This window comes from Podarcis pityusensis (genome assembly GCF_964106645.2).
Source record: "Podarcis pityusensis genome assembly, chromosome: 7".
NCBI lineage: Eukaryota > Metazoa > Chordata > Lepidosauria > Squamata > Lacertidae > Podarcis > Podarcis pityusensis.
In genome coordinates this window covers 35,206,549-35,224,200 of record NC_138031.1, presented here as the reverse complement: position 1 = coordinate 35,224,200, position 17,652 = coordinate 35,206,549, and the positions used below count along the sequence as shown (strand labels likewise).

Sequence of the window (17,652 nt, the reverse complement as noted above, 5' to 3'; positions counted from 1 at the left end):
CAGGAAAATGCTACTGACATTATTTTAATTTAATAGGCATGATCTCTTGTGAAAGTTATTTCCTTTGGGTAAATAATATATCAATAAGCCACAAGTGTTATCCATTAATATGTTTATTTCAATAATGCAGAAAGATGTGATGAATTATAAAATAACATTTTATTTCCTAGTAGAAATGAAATTGTTGTTCTTAAAATTATTAGTTTACTGTGATCCTTATGTAAAATTTGTTGGTTTGTGGAGAAGGCAGATAGCATATGACCATGGTTTATTATCTGTATGCAATAAGGAAATGTCATCATTACAATCTGAATCTCTAGCAAAACAGGGCCAAGTAAATAATGTATGAATTGGTCCAGGATACTATTTCTAGATGAGCAGTTAAGAAGAAGAAAAAGGCTAAGCACCAGTTTTATTTGAAATGGAGTACAGTGCTTAGCACAGGTTGATTTCCATGTGGAAAAGAAAGTAGAATATGCTACTGGTAATTTATTGTGTTAGTCCAAACAGAATAAAATGAAACTAATGAGTCAATCCCAGGCTCTGTAGCAGTTTTTCTTAGGATTGCATCCTAGGATTCCAAACCAGTGTGATGCTACAATGAATGGCCTTGCACTGGCGCCATAAGCAGGTTGCAGTATCCACCACTGCTGTGCTAGCTTTTGCCCCCAACACCCAGTGTGGTACAACTATACTGCATAAGGGCCTTTATGATACACTGGTAGGCGTTGAGATGCAGGAAAAGGATATGGTCCGCTTTTACTCTGTGAGGAGGCTGGTACAACTGCATCTGAATTGACGGTCAGTACCGCCTCCAGCTTTTGGCAGCCTTCAGCCAAAATGTCCTCACTAGGCTTCTCCTACTTCTCACCATAGATGTTTCTTGCTTGCTCATCCCCTCTGGGTCAGAGTGAGAGACAAGCAAAGGAACAGGCCACAATGTTGAAGAGGAGAGGCAGGTCTAGGGGTTTCTTGTTAGTGGGCTCCCTGCTGGGTTTTAGCCTTCAACAACAAGACAAACCTGCCCATGAAACGGGTTGAAGCAGCCACCTCAGGTGACAGAAGCCCCCAAGGAAGTGCCCCTGTAGGTGCCCCCATTTCCTCCACTGCTGGTAGAGAAGTTGTGCAGGCATCTGTGCCGATTTCCAACAAGATCTCACCAAAAATCGGTGGCAATGTGGGCGCCACTTCTCTACCAGTGGAGGTACGTGGTATGGAGGCAGTGTTGGCAGGCTGAGTCTTGACACTGGCCCTGTCAGGTAGCAGCAAGTCTTCTAATGAGGCTTCCCTTTCAGATGGGGAAAATCAGATACATCTGCCTCCCTTAGCAGTAGCAGAGTGAAGCCCTGTTCCCACCGCTGTGTATAGCTGGTTCAGTATGGGTTGACCCTGTGGTACATTTTAACAGTTTGGAGGTTCAGGTGAGAGAAGGACCTGCGCTCTCGTGTCCATATCCCCCAACCAGGGCCAGCCTAGAACCATTTTGCCACTTGAGGCAACACAGAAAATGGCGCCCCCACTGCTTTGAGGTGACTGGAGGCAGCCTAGGGAAGCCACAGTGGGCGGCAGGGTCAGCAAAGGAGGAAGAGGCAGGGAAGGAGGAGGCAGCGGTAGGCAAAAAGCACAGGAGGCAGCAAGCAGTGTGCTCCTCCACAGAAGGAGGGAGGTTGATCTGGCACCCCTCCCAGCTTCTAGCATTTGTGCAATGTGAAATTAAATACACGGGTATCATTCTTCAAGTTTCTGGTGCGAAACAAACCTGGTCCCTCCTTGCAATGCATTGCTTTGCCGTCCCCCAGAAAACAATTCTGTGGCTGCCCATGCACATGATAAAGTTTTATACCACATGGTAGCTTGCTAATCAATATTAATGCAAACATGGTGAGTACGTTTTCTGTCACAAGTTCCCTCACGTGACCAGTGTGGTAAGGGTTTGGTCATGCTACTAACTGATAAGTTTGTTGCCTGTAATTAATAGTAATCTGTGGGATGTGTTACTGCGTGAGGAAGGTATTACCCCCACCCAAACTACAGAGTTTCATGGCTAGAGTGGCCTTTTAAGAAATGGCTTGTCTTCCCTTTTTTCCACCATGGTTTTATGATCTTCAGAGTTCACGTTCAAGTTTTGTTTGTGCATTTTGAAACATTCAAATATCTGAAGCTTTTATGAGGTATTTTAAAATATTAGATGAAATTTTAGTGTGCTTGATGGTGTGTCTCTTAGTGAGAAACAATAGACGTTTCTTTGAAGTACTTTCCTGTGTGCCTTGTGCGATAAGGTGGCTTGGGCCGAGCATGTGTATAAATTGTCAATCTTTACTTTAAATTGTAATGTGATGTGATAATTACATAGATCACAATCACAATGTAGGTAACTAAAGCAATAAAACAAAATAAAAATGTTGACTTTACATCTCAAAATCATTAGGGGAATTTGCAGGCTTGTATTCAACGGTTAATAATAACACTAGACATGAGAACAGAACAACAATCCCCTTCCCTAAACAAGGAACCAGGAAGTAGTGCTAAAACATTGAAGTAATGAATGGAGGAATAGGTAGGACTAGCATTTTCATTGCACAGCAACAGAAATAGTCACAAACTGGGTGTGGAGGAGCAGCAACCACATAATAGTTCAGTACCAGGCAAAATTCTCTGTATTAAAGGACTTTAGTACACATTTAGAAAATGGGCAGCTCCCCACATGGCGAATTGGTTGGCTATATTCATTCACTGTGGAGTGTGAAAAAGCATATGCAGGGTATTGGTGCATTTTTAATTTTCATATTTCTCTTGAGAAACTATCCTTGTGGGCATTCTTTCTTGCACATTAGATTTCTTGGAAATGCTTTAATAAGATGGCTGAACAAAGGCAGCGTGCTTTATCTACATCGGGACAAGCACTCTACGAACTTCTGGGTCTTGAGAAGGGGGCATCCCATGAAGAAATCAAGAAATGTTACAGGTATTTATAAAACTTCCAGCATAATCTGATAGTCATTTCACCACCTTCCCCCCTCAACACACACATATTCACATACATTATTATCAGCCATCTTTAATATCACAATGAATTTCCATAAATAGCTTCCTTTCGAACCCTTTCATGGACACAAAGTTTTCAAACTATTCTGTCTGTAGTTTTGTGGAATCTTGGGATGTTCAGCTTTGAAGCCTGCACATGCTTAAAATAGTTTTTTTCTATCTCTGATGCAACTTCTACACTGTAAAAACAGCTGAGCATTTTCCAGCCCCCACCCACAACAGATAATCACTGTAACCTCTACAGAGTTTGGATTTGATATCCCACTTTATCACTACTCAAAGGAGTCTCAAAGCGGCTAACATTCTCCTTTCCCTTCCTCCCCCACAACAAACACTCTGTGAGGTGAGTGGGGCTGAGAGACTTCAAAGAAGTGTGACTAGCCCAAGGTCACCCAGCAGCTGCATGTGGAGGAGCGGAGACGCAAACCCGGTTCACCAGATTACAAGTCTACTGCTCTTAACCGCTACACCACACTGGCTCTCTTTCACACACCCACAAATCTTGCAAACAATGTGAACAATTAACTTACCACTGTTAAGAGAAGGGTGATTATTGATAACATTTTCTAGGTTGCTTAATGGCACCACTGCAATAAAATATATAAATGAAATAAAGGCACAGCATCAACACAAGTGCTTAATGATAATAGTTTCCTAAACATATATAAGCCAAGCTTAATTGCAGCTTCTGGATTTGTTACTTCCACTCACAACAAGGGAGAAGTGAAGCAAAAGCAATTGGGCAGTGTACAAATAAACCATGTTGGGTCAGCAAGATTATAGTGGCACGTGAACATGGCTCCTTATGTGTGTAGCAGGGGTAGCTAATGTGCCCTTCAGTTACTGTTGGTCAAGGCAGATGGGAATTGTAGTCGGAAACATCTGGAGGGCACTGTGTTATAATAAATAATGATGATGATGATGATGATGATGATGATAATAATAATAATAATATTTATACCCCGCCCTTCTGGCTGGGCTTCCCTAGCCACTCTGGGCGGCTCCCAATTGAACACCAATAACAATAATAAAAAAGCAACAACTTCAAACATAAAAACTTCCCTTAACAGGGCTGCCTTCAGATGTCTTCTAAAAGTCAGATAGTTGTGTATTTCTTTGATATCTGAAGGGAGGGTGTTCCACATGGTGGGCGCCACTACTGAGAAGGCCCTCTGCCTGGTTCCCTGTAGCTTCACTTCTCGCAGTGAGGCAACCGCCAGAAGGCTATCAGAGCTGGACCTCAGTGTCCGGGCCAGACGATGGGGGTGGAGATGCTCTCCTTCAGGTATACTGGGCCGAGGCTGTTTAGGGCTTTAAAGGTCATCACCAACACTTTGAATTGTGCTCGGAAGCGTACTGGGAGCCAATGTAGGTCTTTCAGGACTGGTGTTATATGGTCTCAGTGGCCACTCCCAGTCACCAGTCTAGCTGCCGTATTCTGGATTAGTTGCAGTTTCCAGGTCATCTTCAAAGGTAGCCCCACGTAGAGCACATTGCAGTAGTCCAAGCAGGAGATAACCAGAGCATGTACCACTCTGGTGAGACAATCTGCGGGCAAGTAGGGTCTCAGCAGGCATACCAGATGGAGCTGGTAGACTTCTGCCCTGGACACAGAATTAACCTGCATGTTGGCTACTCCTGGTGTACAGCATTGCAACCCTTCCAAACTTTGACACTTACATAAGACATAGCCTGTCACTATGGCTGACCTTTTTAAATAAAACAGCAGGAGATGTGTTTTCTTTCTGCTTCTTCTGTGAATTGCTGCACTCTCTTGTTCCTTGAGCAGTTTTGTAAAAACTTTGTTCTCCGATAGTAAAATATCCTGAAGGCTTTCCTTGCTGGTCTCTGCAGTTACATATATAGGTAACCATACGGGTAACCATATTTGTGGACTCCTACTTTTTAGTCTTGATGTTGTTTTCACATTGGAGGGGCACAAAGTTTCTCTAATCCCTAAAGGAGAGAGTTGTCATGGAAGAATGCAAAGTGAATTGAATTTTATTTTGTGTTGTACATGAATAGTGATGATTTACATAGCAATCTATGGTAAAACTGACAGTGGTGTTTTATCCATCTTTATTAGCAATTACAGGTAAAAACAAAGACTGCCTCTGAATAAAGTGGAAATATCAAAGGGATTCACACTTAATGGAATAGTTGTAAATACTTGCAAGACAAAATGATGAGTCAGACACTTGGATTTCATTTAATTGATTCTTTAACTTATGCTAATTTGATTCATGAATCTAAAAACCTGCTGCTGAACTAACCAGTTGGCAGTGCACTATAATAATTCTATAATACCTGACTTCAAATTTCCTATTGTTATTAGTTAGCTTGGTTCTTGCCAGAACAAAGCCACCTATGTTATTTAAATGTCAAAACCGTGGTGCTCTTCCAAATGAAGAGTTAGCATTATTTTTCAGTGACAAACTTTGTTTAATAGGTTACTGTAGATTGCTGGGGCACATTGATATATCTGCAAGATCATCTTCTCCTATATATACTTCTCCAATCATGTGAAGTGGGTGACAGCTAGGAAAGGGCTGTCTAGGTGTTGGTACCCTGATTATGGGACAGTCTCTTCAGAGAGGTTCACTTGGCACCATATTTATGGTCTTTTCTGCATCACTTATTTCACAGCAGGGATGATGATGTCATTTTTTTGGGGACTATTTGCCAGTCTTCTACATGCCAAATAAATAAGCTTTTCTCAAAGAGAACCCTAATAAATAAAGAAGAAAGAGGTTAAAGTAGCGCATGCTGCCACTTTCATTGTGAAAATTTTTGAAATCCTTTTATTATGATCAAAATGTTGCAAAACAGTGAGGAAACTTCTGAGTTCCCAAAACATTTTCATCAGACTGGATGTTAAGCAAAATGGAAGCAAGGAATAAGAAAACAAACTGGCTTGGGACTGAAGTCATATGATATGTATTGGTCAAAAAATAATTTTTGTTGTATAGTCTAAGAAAGGGCATGGCTAAGGAGGCTTTCATGAAGAATACCTGCACTGCAGAATTTGCCACTACACCCACTACTGCAGAGAGGGGGGGGAATTATTCATCAAAGCCTTTTAAAGCCATTTATCTTTTTAAAAATTTAACCTCATTATATGATTTATGTTTGATTCTATATCTGTGCTACTAACTGTTTAGTACCTTTTCTGTCAGAAAGAACACATTTTCATTTTGCTTTTTATTGCATTTTTAATATTGTTGTGTGCAGAAAAAGTGACCTAAAGTAATATCTGAATTCAGCTCTCACATTTTAATTCTAAATAGGTGTACTTAGAAGTAAATCCTAATGGGTTGCAGCCAATGAAGCTATTGTACCCACAAAATGGTTTCCACTCCTTCAGTGGAACTTCCCCTTCCTTCTCCTCCCCATGGGCATAGCCAGGATTTTTGTTAGGTGGGCAGTCTTTTGTTGGGGGGGGGGGGGAGAACCTCAGATTTGTATTGATTTGTATTGATTTGGGGGAGGCACCTGCCCCCCCGGCTATGCCCATGCGCCTCCCTCTCCCAAATATGTTGTGGGAGTTCTTTCAACCCTTCAGAAAGCCGGGGGAAAGAGGAAGAAGAAATTCCGTTGCATGACCAGAAGTTGCTCCACTTGTGCAAATTCTGACAAATGTACATTCAGTTAACTGGTGTTTAGGACTGCAGACTAAACACCACTGATATTAATGGTTATCCATATTCATATTCATAACCATAATCACAGAATAACTCCAGGGAGGAAAAGTATAGTGTACACACCCTGGAAAAAGGTGTCTTGCAAATCTGGAAGTTCACTCTGTCCCACATCATCTTTACAGTCCTCGGACTCTTCACCAGGGTTAACAGATTAAAACAAGGGGCACTATCTGGAATAAAGGCCATATGTTTTATGGAATCATATGTAGCTCAGTGGAGTGGAGTCCTTAGATTTGACCACTTCTCCAAACTAGGATACTGAGTTGGTTCTTAGAGAAGTATGATCAATCACCAACACAATTGCTCAACTCCCTTCTAGTCAACACATCCTCACTGAATGGCTGAATAATTTTTCCATATTGAAGGCTATGGGGGGGGGGGGAGAGATCAGGCCAGTGTCTCAGGTCAGTTCACCCTTTGCAGGGCTGAGGGTGCCTGAACATACAAGTCCCGCTCATATTTTCTTCCATCCAAGGGCTTACTTGGCAGGTATGTTCTGAGAGAATAAAGTTCCTGAAAGGGTGTATGTGGCTGATCTGTCTGGTTTCCTGGCAGGTCTTTGTGTACTTCATGCTTAAAAACAAACTACATTCTGGATTTTGGGTGAGTTGGGGTGTGGGTGTCTCACAAGAACAAGGATCTAAGAAGTCAATCACTTCTACCGCCACCAGAGGGCACCTTCTAATTACTTGTTTACAAGAAGTCAAAAGGTAGATTAGCCTTCCAAAATCTTTTTAAAAAATGTCAACAGTACAACAAATCTTATATAAGAAGCCTTTTTTGTTTGTTCATAATGGGCTCCAATGATCTCTATATCCTGGTGCCACATGCAGGATCTTTGTATCCCATTGAATTCTGGCACAAGTTGTCAGAAATGTCCAAATGCCTTTGGAACAGTCAAATGCATGCATACATTCCAACATTACAAATACATGCATTTTGCAGATATTCACTATGTCTTCTGGTCAATTCTTCACTCATATTACTGAAATCTCTTTCCTAACATGTGCCACTTATCCTCTAAGGATTTTTAGACTTCATTTAGACTAACAATCTACCATTATCTGTTCATATGTGAATAACAGTTTTGACATAGTCGAGCTGCTTGGATCCGTGCCTAAAAAGTGTGGGTCAAGTGGCAAAGCGCTCAGACCCATGCTTTCTAGCATAGGAGAAGCAGAAGTGTGGACGAGCCCTTAATCTAGAATATGTAGCCTGCATGTCCTGCTCAGGAAAGAAATTTGCTTCCAAGTTTCTAATGTAATCTTTTTATCTTCATCTTTTCTTGCTGTTCATCAAAGTTTTCTTTATCATTTATTGCCTATTTAAGGAAGTTGGCCCTGAAATATCATCCTGACAAGAACCCCGATAACCCAGAGGCTGCAGAGAAGTTTAAAGAAATCAATAATGCTCATGCTATACTAACTGACGGCTCCAAAAGAAACATATATGACCAATATGGATCGTTAGGGCTTTACATCGCTGAACAATTTGGTGAAGAAAACGTCAATACATACTTCATGCTTTCGAGTTGGTGGGCAAAGGTTAGTACTTGAATGCAAAGGTGGTTCATCTTTGCTCAGAGTATTGACTCAGAGACACAGAACCTTTGGTTTTGTTTGGTCTACTCTTCCTATTGCAGCTTTCACAGAACCTGACAAGCTTTGCAGAGTTCTAGTAGGTAAGTCAATCTAAAACAGGTTTCAGTATCGGGCTTTGTTGAAATGGCTGGTGCATCTCAACTGTTTCAACAAGTATTATAAAAAGTATAATGAAGCACGCTTTCAGGAAAGTGCTTATTAAAGGATGTTTCCTTGTCCCTTTCATTTACTAATTAAATATGCTACATGCCACTTTTATCGCCTCAAGACATTAATTATATCTGAAGCTGGAGCTCCAGGTTAATTTTGACTTTCTTTTCAGTAATGACTAAATGAAAATGACTCATAGCTCAAAGTGAAAAGTCCTCTTGGTGTGACAACCAGCTAATAAGTTATTGCAGTACAAACTTAGCCCTATTCTGGGCTATATATGGCATAGATTATGTGGAAGCAATAGTAATACATAACACCATGTACGATTATGGCACACCTTGGGTGCCTTGTGAAGGGACTGGAAATAGGAAGTTGAAGATGTGGGGAGCAAGAGGAACAGAACGGTACAAACTGAACTAAGGGAAATGAATCTTGCGTCTTGAATGACATCAAAGGCCTTACTCATTTGGTTTGTTATGTAATTGTAAGAATTTGGCATTTGTGGGTGTACATATCACAAACATTAGCATTTGAATTAGGGCATGACCAAACGCATTAGGCCTAAGGCATTAAAAAATGTGCCAGATCTCACACCTAATGTGTTATTCTTGCAGCTATTTCTAGTTACAAAGTCTTTGGGCCAGAAGAAATTGTTAATTTAAATAGAACATAAGACACATGAGACTTGCCATTTTGCAGAAGAATGAGTTTTCAAATGAATATTATGTCATACATTTATTTTTACTTCCATGAGCTATCCTCACACTTTGGTTTTACCAGATTACTCTCATGAAGGGATTCCACCTTATGGGTCTCCCAATCTTTTATAGCCACATGATTGTTAGCTATTTGCATATAGAACTTTCCCCACCAATGAGAAGTGGTCATAGGGAACGTTGCTGAATTTCTGCCTACTATTCAGCTATTAAAAATATAAAGTCTTTAAAAGGCATAAGTTCTAAATATAATCAGTTCCAGAACTGTCACAGCTGACACTTCTTTCTATTAGCACAAAAGGATTCACTTCTCCCTGTTTCCATTCTGGGTATTTGTTGTTTAATATGGGTGGTATCCAGCTAAGGAGAGTAAACCCATTGAAATTAATGGACAGAACTTAGCCATGTTCATTAATTTCAGTGGGTCTTCTCTGAGTAAACCTAAGTTGAATAATACCTTAATGGGCCAGATTCAGCTACCCTGGTCTGCTAGCACAACATGGCTCCCCACCCCCCCACCCCAATCCATTCTGGAGTATTGGGAGAATCTGCAAAACAGCACATGGGAGGAGAGGAGAGATTGTTCCATCAAGCAAGCAGAAATGCTTGCACTGATAGAACAATCTCCTTAACACTATGTTGAATTCCACCTTGTATCTTTGTTCATAAATGTGTTTTTTATAAATAAAAAAACTTGTACATAAATAATAAAGCAATAATAAACCATTGTGGTTATTTTCTCCATAGCTCCATGAGATCCTGCCACACGGTGCTAAAATTTCATCTAGTCTAGCATTTTGTTTTCCACAGTAAAGACAAGTGTTTAGCCAAAAAGAAGCATAAAAAGAAGCTTTCAAATAACATAAGTATCCAAGCCAGTCATCAGTTTACATGCCTAGGTTAGAGTCCAGTGTATCTTGTCTTGTTTTATCCTCGTTTGGGACATGCGCTTGTCTTAGTCAATTGGCCAAAATCAATTCAATTGGCCAAAATCTTTTTTTTTTTTAAATGACCTACTAACTCTATATTAAAATATGTCACAAATTACTCACATAAATATGGGTGGAGGGCATGGTCAAGGGCTTCATCAGCCTAGGGCCTAGTCATTAGTACCGTCTGTGGACTTATTTACAAGGCTACTCTAGACCAAACACCGGGCATTTGCACAAGACAGGTGAACAACCATGTGAAACACAGTTGTGGGCATTAGGTTCCCATTCCTATATCTGAACACATTTCCCTTCCTCTTTTCCGCTTCCTCTAAGGGCCTGTTTGCAATCTGTGGCCTGTTGACCGGATGTTACTTTTGCTGTTGCTTGTGCTGCTGTTTCAACTGCTGCTGTGGAAAGTGCAAGCCTAAGGCACCAGAAGAAGATCAAGAATTCTGCTTGTCTCCAGAGGATCTAGAAGAGCAAATTAAGACAGACATGGAAAGAGGTGCTTATTATTATGGGGATGTAGATATACTATTTAACAACAAAAACAACAAAAACACTGTTATTTTCTCAAATACATACCCTGGGGTTTCACTCCAGCTGTTTAGCTTTGGTGGTGTTAATTTGAGAAAGGATACTAACTTGAAGGAAGTGTTAATTGAATTCCTCTCAACCTGCTGTACAGGTTACTTTAAGTGCCCAGTGGTGTGCGGCTGCTTGTTAATGTCACTGTTAATCTCTGTGGGTGTTTGTCCCTCTTTTCAAACTAAACATCTTGAGGATGTTAATTTCTTCAGGCATAGGTTGCAGCACTGCCTTTGTGACTTTTTCACTGCAACCTGGTATAACCTTTTTTCTTACGAGAGTTACTGTGCCTTGGTTGATGAGAAGCAAAAGTTCAGCAGGTGCAGCTCCCCTACTCATGCTCGAAAAGCTGTACCTGTGGAATTTATTCCCCTCATGCACTTATAAAACATGATGTTTCTGACAGGCAAAAAGCTGAATACAGAGACTCTGATTTTCTCAATGTTTGGAAGCAAGGAGCTTTGCTGTAATGTATTGCTGTGGGGAGGCTGCTGAATTAGAGGGGAAACATTCACCCACCCCAGTTTGAGATGACATTTAACACTGCTCATTTTCAGTGCTTTTGTCTTACCAACAAGAGTGCTAAAAAATGAATGCCATAGAACCTGTTAGTTTCTAAAGTTCATGGAATATTTTTTGTAAGAATTGCTTTTGCTAGCTAAGGGGCAAATTGGATATTATAAAGAGGAAATGTGGGGGAGGGGGTGAGTTCTCAAATCATTATTTCCCGTATAATACTAATATGCATGCTGGGGAAAGGTCATGTGTGAGGGACACTCCACAGGTAGGACCTATAGGGTTGTATTTAATGTTGTACACACATAGTTCTGCTGATGGAACAGGACTTATGTTTCCTCTCTTCCCCCTATGTGCCTTCAAAACTGCGCTGGAGGGTCCCCCAACCCCCTGGAGCTTATTTTGGGGTTACACTGGAGGTGCTGAAGTGAACAGGAGAGGAAGAACTGTTGTGCAAGTGGAACTGCAATGTTGGATATTGACCGTATGCTTCCCCTGCAGGTGTCTCCTGTGCAGTTTTAAAAACTCCCCCCTCCCCCGGCCAGGCTCTAAAAACTGACATGAACCTGGCTAGGGCAGAGAAGGCCATTTGCAGGAGAGCTTGCAGAAAATGTTACAAAACACTGCTGCCTGTCCCCTGACGTACATGCCTCCTGGGTTCCCCATTATTTCAACAAACATGTTAGGACTACATTTTCACTGTCAGCGTCATGTTTCTGTTTTCACCATTATTCCATTGTGACTCAGCAGTCATGTTGCTGAGGGGAGTGAGAGCTCTTCTAGGTAGCTATCCTAAAGCTGTCTCTTTTGAACTGAAAACATGCACAACAACTTAAAATCTAGCACCTGCCTGGGATATTACATATTACAGGAAGAACAGGCTGAAAGAACCAGGCATAGTAAAAAAGAAAGAATGGGGCTGTGTGACAAAGATTCCCAAGGAGACTCTGAGCCTTTCATTTCTTCTGATAATATTGAAATGTATTTGCTGCAGCTTCACAACTATATGGGAGCTGCCCTTTCTGCATTTCAAGCAGCAGTTAAAAGCACAGAGACTTTTTCAAGAAAAAAGGAAGTGGAAACATCAACAGAAGGATGAATTAAATGACCACCAGAACTTTCACAGCATTGATTCTGAGATAATAAATTTGGAGAGGAGGGGGAAGACCCAAACACAAACATATTCAGATCTCAGGTTATTTACATAAACATGATGGAAATTACAGTGTTTCTTATTCCAGGACATCAGATTTGTCCACTCTTGTCTACATCTGAACATGTAATAGCAAACTATTCTGCTGTAAGGAAGGAGGTGTCATTTCAACTGAAACGGGAGTTGAAAGAAAATGAATTTTAACCAATACAGGCTGATGATGGCAGAAACAATGTACTTGATTGAAAATGGTGAACCCTTTGCAGGATGCTAAGAGATCTATCTCTTTACCATGGGATTTATTCCTGGGTGTGAGGACTGACCATTGCCAATTTGCATCTATGTTTTATTCATTTATGCAGAATTTCAATTGCCTAACACTGAAGCTGAGATAAAACAAATGTAGACCAGGTGGCAATTTTAATTTATGAGAAATTAAAACTTGAATGTCCTCAGAATTCAAATTCAAATCTTTCTGAAATCTCAAGGATGAATTCCTTTAGGATAGGAATGTTCTCTACCATGAGATTCAGAAGACAGCTGTGACATATGTGTGGTCAAACCTTGCCCATCCTGGCAAGACAGCCAGAGGGGGACTGGCCAAATGGGCAAAGAAGCTGATTAATGCTTCCTTGAGAATGGGAACTGTACACTCTAGTTTGAAAACTGCAGTCCTTCATCTTCAGTTGAAGAAGCCTCCTCGAGATCTTACTGTATTGTACAATTACCAGCCAATATTCAATTTTCCAGTTTGGAGAAAATGCGCTTGAATGTGCGTTGTGGTGACACAACTCCAAGATTTCCTGCATAAAAATGATTGTCTTGAACCATTTCAGTCTAGCTTCTGTCCTGGTTTTGACAGTGGAATAACCTTGATTTCCCTAGTGGATATTCAATCTATGCCATGAAGTAGGGCCCTTCCAAACTGGTGTTTTATTGCAAGCGTATTCTGTAATATGTTTCTGGCACATTAGAGCATTAGCAGTGGGTTTATTCTGCTTCAGTTTGTTCTACAATGCTGCCCCAATGCTACGGCATTATTGCTGTCCAGAGGGGCCATAGCTCAAGAAAAGCAGGACAAAAACAAACCAGAACATTTGTAATATTAAAAACGACAGGATTTCAGCAGGAAGTTGTGGGACATGCACTGACTGAAAATCAAGCAGTGTGATTGCGCCACAACTTTTGCAGGTGCAAACAGCCTTGAAAATGAGATCGTGTGTGAATGCCCCAATAACATCATGAGCAGAAAGCATCATGGATGTACAATTAAAAGGATGTCTGCAGGGGCCCCTAGAGATGATGACTGTATCCCTGATGATACTAGTGGACCTCTAAGTAACTTTTGGTACTATCAACCATAGTATCCTCCTGGCTCATCTTACTTGGTACAAGATTTTATAGTATAGTTGGTCCTTCAGGGAGAGTAGTGCTAGTGGACACCTGTCTGGCCTTTCATCTATGGTGTCCCTCAAGGTTTCATTTTGTCCTCTATGCTAATTATCATTTACATTCAAATTCAGGGAGGGGGTCATGCCTGTCACTGATATGCAAATGGAGTATAGTACCATCTCCTTACTGTCTTGGTTGGGGAAAGCTGTGGAGGTTCTGAATTGTTGCTTGAAAGCAGTGATGCAGATTGCTTGTGGGTAAATAAATGGAAACTGAATTTGGACAATTGTTCTTGGAGTGCTTCCAGACATAGGGCTCCTCATGCTACTAAATAATTGCTGTAAGTTACATGCTGGCTAGCTGTCTGTGGGACCATCTGGGAGAAGGGGGAGTACATGGAAACATCTGCAGGGATTAGGGTTTAACTGAGAGCTGGGAAGGAGTGGATCTTCCAGCTCCTAAATAAGTTTCCAGGCTCAGTGGCTTCATTCATCTAAACTCCAGCCTTTCTGAAATGGACTTCATTGTTGTCCCCTCACTTAATGTAAGAATTTAAGCAACTGCTTACTTCTCTCCCAATGGGACTTTAAGACGACTAACCTTGGTTGACTTGTGCCTATATATGATAGCTGTCATAGGTGGGCAAGTAGCCATTCCTGGCTGAAGGTCAGATTTCCATAGCTTGGACAACAGATCAGAGAGACTGTTAATGCTTGATTTCTCCTTTGTTTTAGATGGGGAAACTCCAATTCTGCTTCAGCCGACAAATGCAACTGAGAAAACCCAGCTTATTGGAGACAGTCGTCGCAGCTACCACACCGATTCATAAACTAGAAGCCATTGGAGTCTGACGGTCTCCAAAGAAGTTACGGATTGTAAAGTACTGTTACAACATTTTCATATATGGCACTAGGACTGCTGCACTCCTGTGCACACTTAGGTGGAAACAAATCCCACTGAAGTCAGTTGAGACCAGCTTCTGAGAGAACACGCATAGGATAACACAGTAAGAGCTTATCTGAGCAAATCAGGTGTGTTTCTGTACATGTATGCAAGGAATATAAAGTGGGAAAGAGCCATTTTTTAAAAAATGAATATGCGTGCTAGAGATATCAGAGATATAGAAAGCTGTTCTAGTGTCATGTGTGAAAATGTCCCTAGTCTTCTGCATAATTGCACTTGATTTGTGCTATAGACAGAGGTGAGTTGGACATAGTTTCTTCTTTAATCCTAGGAGTGTTAGAACTTACGGCTGGTCCACACTTCCATTTGCCCTGCTGCTTCCCCTGGGAAAACAAACAAACAAACAAAAGTGTGGACGAGCCCTTGGTAGACCTGTCAGATTCTTTCTGTAGTATAGGACTTTAACCATATGAGCCTTAGTGTACTCCCCCCCAACCCTAAAATCTTTTCAGAGCCATTGTACATTTCCCCCATCCTTTTAGTTACTGGAAAGAGGAACCATTGTTCCATTTGGTGAATATATGTATGTGCAAAGTGAGATGTAAGGCTTAAATGATCTTCTCATCCATGGAGGATCATTGTATGATTCTATCAGCTCCTTAGAAGAAGGACTAGGCGCCAATTCAAGTAAGACATAAAACTGCTTTCAGGTCTGCTGGGGTTCAGTTCTAAGCAACAATTGTCTTTATTTAGTGTCCAGTTAGAGACTCCCAGTAGACACCGGCAACTGTAAATAGTTCAAAGATTGTCGTATTTCTCTTCACCAGATGAAAAGCCTGCTCTATATCCATGTTCTGGGCATGCATGGTCCATTGATGGATCAGCAGGCTACCTTTGAGCACAAGCCATCTTTACTGCAAAATAAATTGCAACTAGCAATCCATAGTTTTCAACCCTGTATTCACACTTGATGCATGCATGGCAAATGGGAAGTAACAGAATTTTCACACACACGCTGTGCTCACAAAAACATCCATACAGCTCAATCTGAAGTGTGTTTACTTAGAAGTTGAATGGTAGTTACTCCCAGATAAGTGCTCATAAGTACACAGCGCGATCCTCCTATTGTGCATAATCTATCAATTTCCATTTATCTTATGTATGTGAGCAGTCCCTGTCGTTGATGGTTTTGTTTTACCCTAGGACCTAATTAATTAATTAATTAATTGTGTCACGTTCCTTAAAGACCGAAAATCTCTATCTAGCCATTAGAATGTCATAACCTTCAGATAGCGAAAAGGACAAAAAAGCAAAACAAAACCCAAGTTGCCCAGAGATAGTGAGAAACCTGGTAAAGAGGCCATTCCTGTAGCATCCTACTCCTTAGGGAATGGGACTGAACCAGCCCTGCTTCTATAACCTATAGGTAAGAATGCAAACAAGCACTGTTTAACTGTGAACTGATAGCTGAGATTTATTTTGCAATAGAAGAATATGTAGTTCAGTATACATACAGATGTGTCAGTTGCGCTGGACTGTGCACGCATGGAAGAAGAGCATAGAAGCAAGTGTTTCAGTTGATGAATGCAGACACAATCATGGCTACAACCTTGTGCACACTTACCTGAGAATTTACTTGTGAATTTGGTGAGACTGGCATCCAAGTAAAATGTGCACAGGATTAGGCTGGAAACTTGTTATTCATTTGAAGAATGGAAGGAATTCAGAGCAGGAAAAAAGCCAGAATACTACCTTGAGAACAAATATTGTGATATGCGTGGAACAGTTGTTACAGTTGCAGTCTTATCGTTTGTAAGAGGTCAAGAATAGGATGCATTTTCGATATTCTAAACTCAGTATTTGATATGTTAGTTATTTGGCAACATCATTCATCACATAGCTTGGCTTGTTTGTTAATCATCTGTGTTGATGTGTTCACTATTTCAGAAGCACATCAAGTGACTGGTAACAAGTGAACCTTGCATAACTGGAAATATAAAACAAGTTGTCTCCATTACATCACTCTATACTTCTGAATTTGTTGCTGTACTCATTTCAGAATGTACTGTGTACACTGATGTTGACTTTTGCTGTCCAATATATAACATGAACAATAAAGATTGCAAGAGTTACACATGTACCAACTGTTCTTTCCCCCTGCTGTGAAACATATTAAATATACTTATAAACGTGAGTCTCTTCCTCTACCTGTTTCAGAACATTATCTTGTTTATGTTAATGACACTATTTCTCCTTGAGTTTCAAAGCATTTTTGAGTTCTTCATGCTTTCGACTGTTCAGTTCTCTGCTGCCTTTTGCATCCCTTCTCTCACAATCTATGATGTCTACTGCTGCCTCTTGTTATGCCCTTTCTCATTTAGACTCATATGGCCTCATTTGATTTCATATTCTTTGTTTTGCTGCTTCTCAGCCTTGGTTGTCTTCTTCCTTACATTATTTTTGTTCCTATGTTGGAACCAGTCAAGACCTCTGGTGCAAATCTTATTTTAAATTTAAGTCAATTTTAAATTTGCAGGCAAGGATGCATGAGGGGGTGTCCTCTCCCCAACTTTATAGAACCAAGCATATATTAGGTGCTTTACATAAGATACCAATTTGAAAAGAGGAATAACTGCCTAAAATATCCAAACTGCCAATTTTTAGAAGGTAGTTGCCAGAGCAACTTGTAAAATGAGGTAACCATGTGCAGCAATGAATTGCTCAAAATAGCTCCCAGTTTACAAACAGACTCAACCCTGTGCAAATTATGGCTGGTGAGTGGACAGTGGACTAGTGTTGTTGATTAAGGGGCAGCTAAAAATCACTTACCTATAACAATTAACTTCTGTATTATTGGGAAAAGCAATGGACAACTTCAGAGCTTAGCTGAGCCCCAGGGGTTTCACATCTGGCTCAAACTGTATTCTCTCCTAAGGAACTTTTGTTTACGGT

At 40.7% G+C, this 17,652-nt stretch overlaps 1 protein-coding gene across 6 annotated transcripts; it reads left to right on the top strand.

The window, feature by feature from the left end:
- The first annotated feature begins 631 nt into the window (after positions 1–631).
- Positions 632–16,834, top strand: DNAJC5B (DnaJ heat shock protein family (Hsp40) member C5 beta). Of its 6 annotated transcripts, none has more exons than XM_081013018.1 (5): positions 632–801; positions 2,835–2,965; positions 8,077–8,290; positions 10,482–10,653; positions 14,532–16,834. In XM_081013018.1, the coding sequence occupies exons 2-5, from the start codon at positions 2,859–2,861 to the stop codon at positions 14,624–14,626; spliced, it is 588 nt and encodes a 195-aa protein (XP_080869144.1). In that variant the 5' UTR covers positions 632–801; positions 2,835–2,858; the 3' UTR covers positions 14,627–16,834. The 6 variants fall into 6 exon arrangements, with proteins under 6 accessions (XP_080869144.1, XP_080869140.1, XP_080869143.1 ...); XM_081013014.1 differs by lacking the exon at positions 632–801 and adding an exon at positions 1,013–1,204; XM_081013017.1 differs by lacking the exon at positions 632–801 and adding an exon at positions 1,295–1,421.
- Positions 16,835–17,652: the final 818 nt, after the last annotated feature.

Excerpts from the sequence above, each read along its gene's own strand:
- DNAJC5B (XM_081013014.1), top strand. The coding sequence starts at position 1,028 with ATGAAACGGGTTGAAGCAGCCACCTCAGGTGACAGAAGCCCCCAAGGA. Across the intron at positions 1,205-2,834 it reads CCACTTCTCTACCAGTGGAG|ATTTCTTGGAAATGCTTTAA; the intron begins GTACGTGGTATG and ends CTTGCACATTAG. Across the intron at positions 10,654-14,531 it reads TAAGACAGACATGGAAAGAG|ATGGGGAAACTCCAATTCTG; the intron begins GTGCTTATTATT and ends CCTTTGTTTTAG.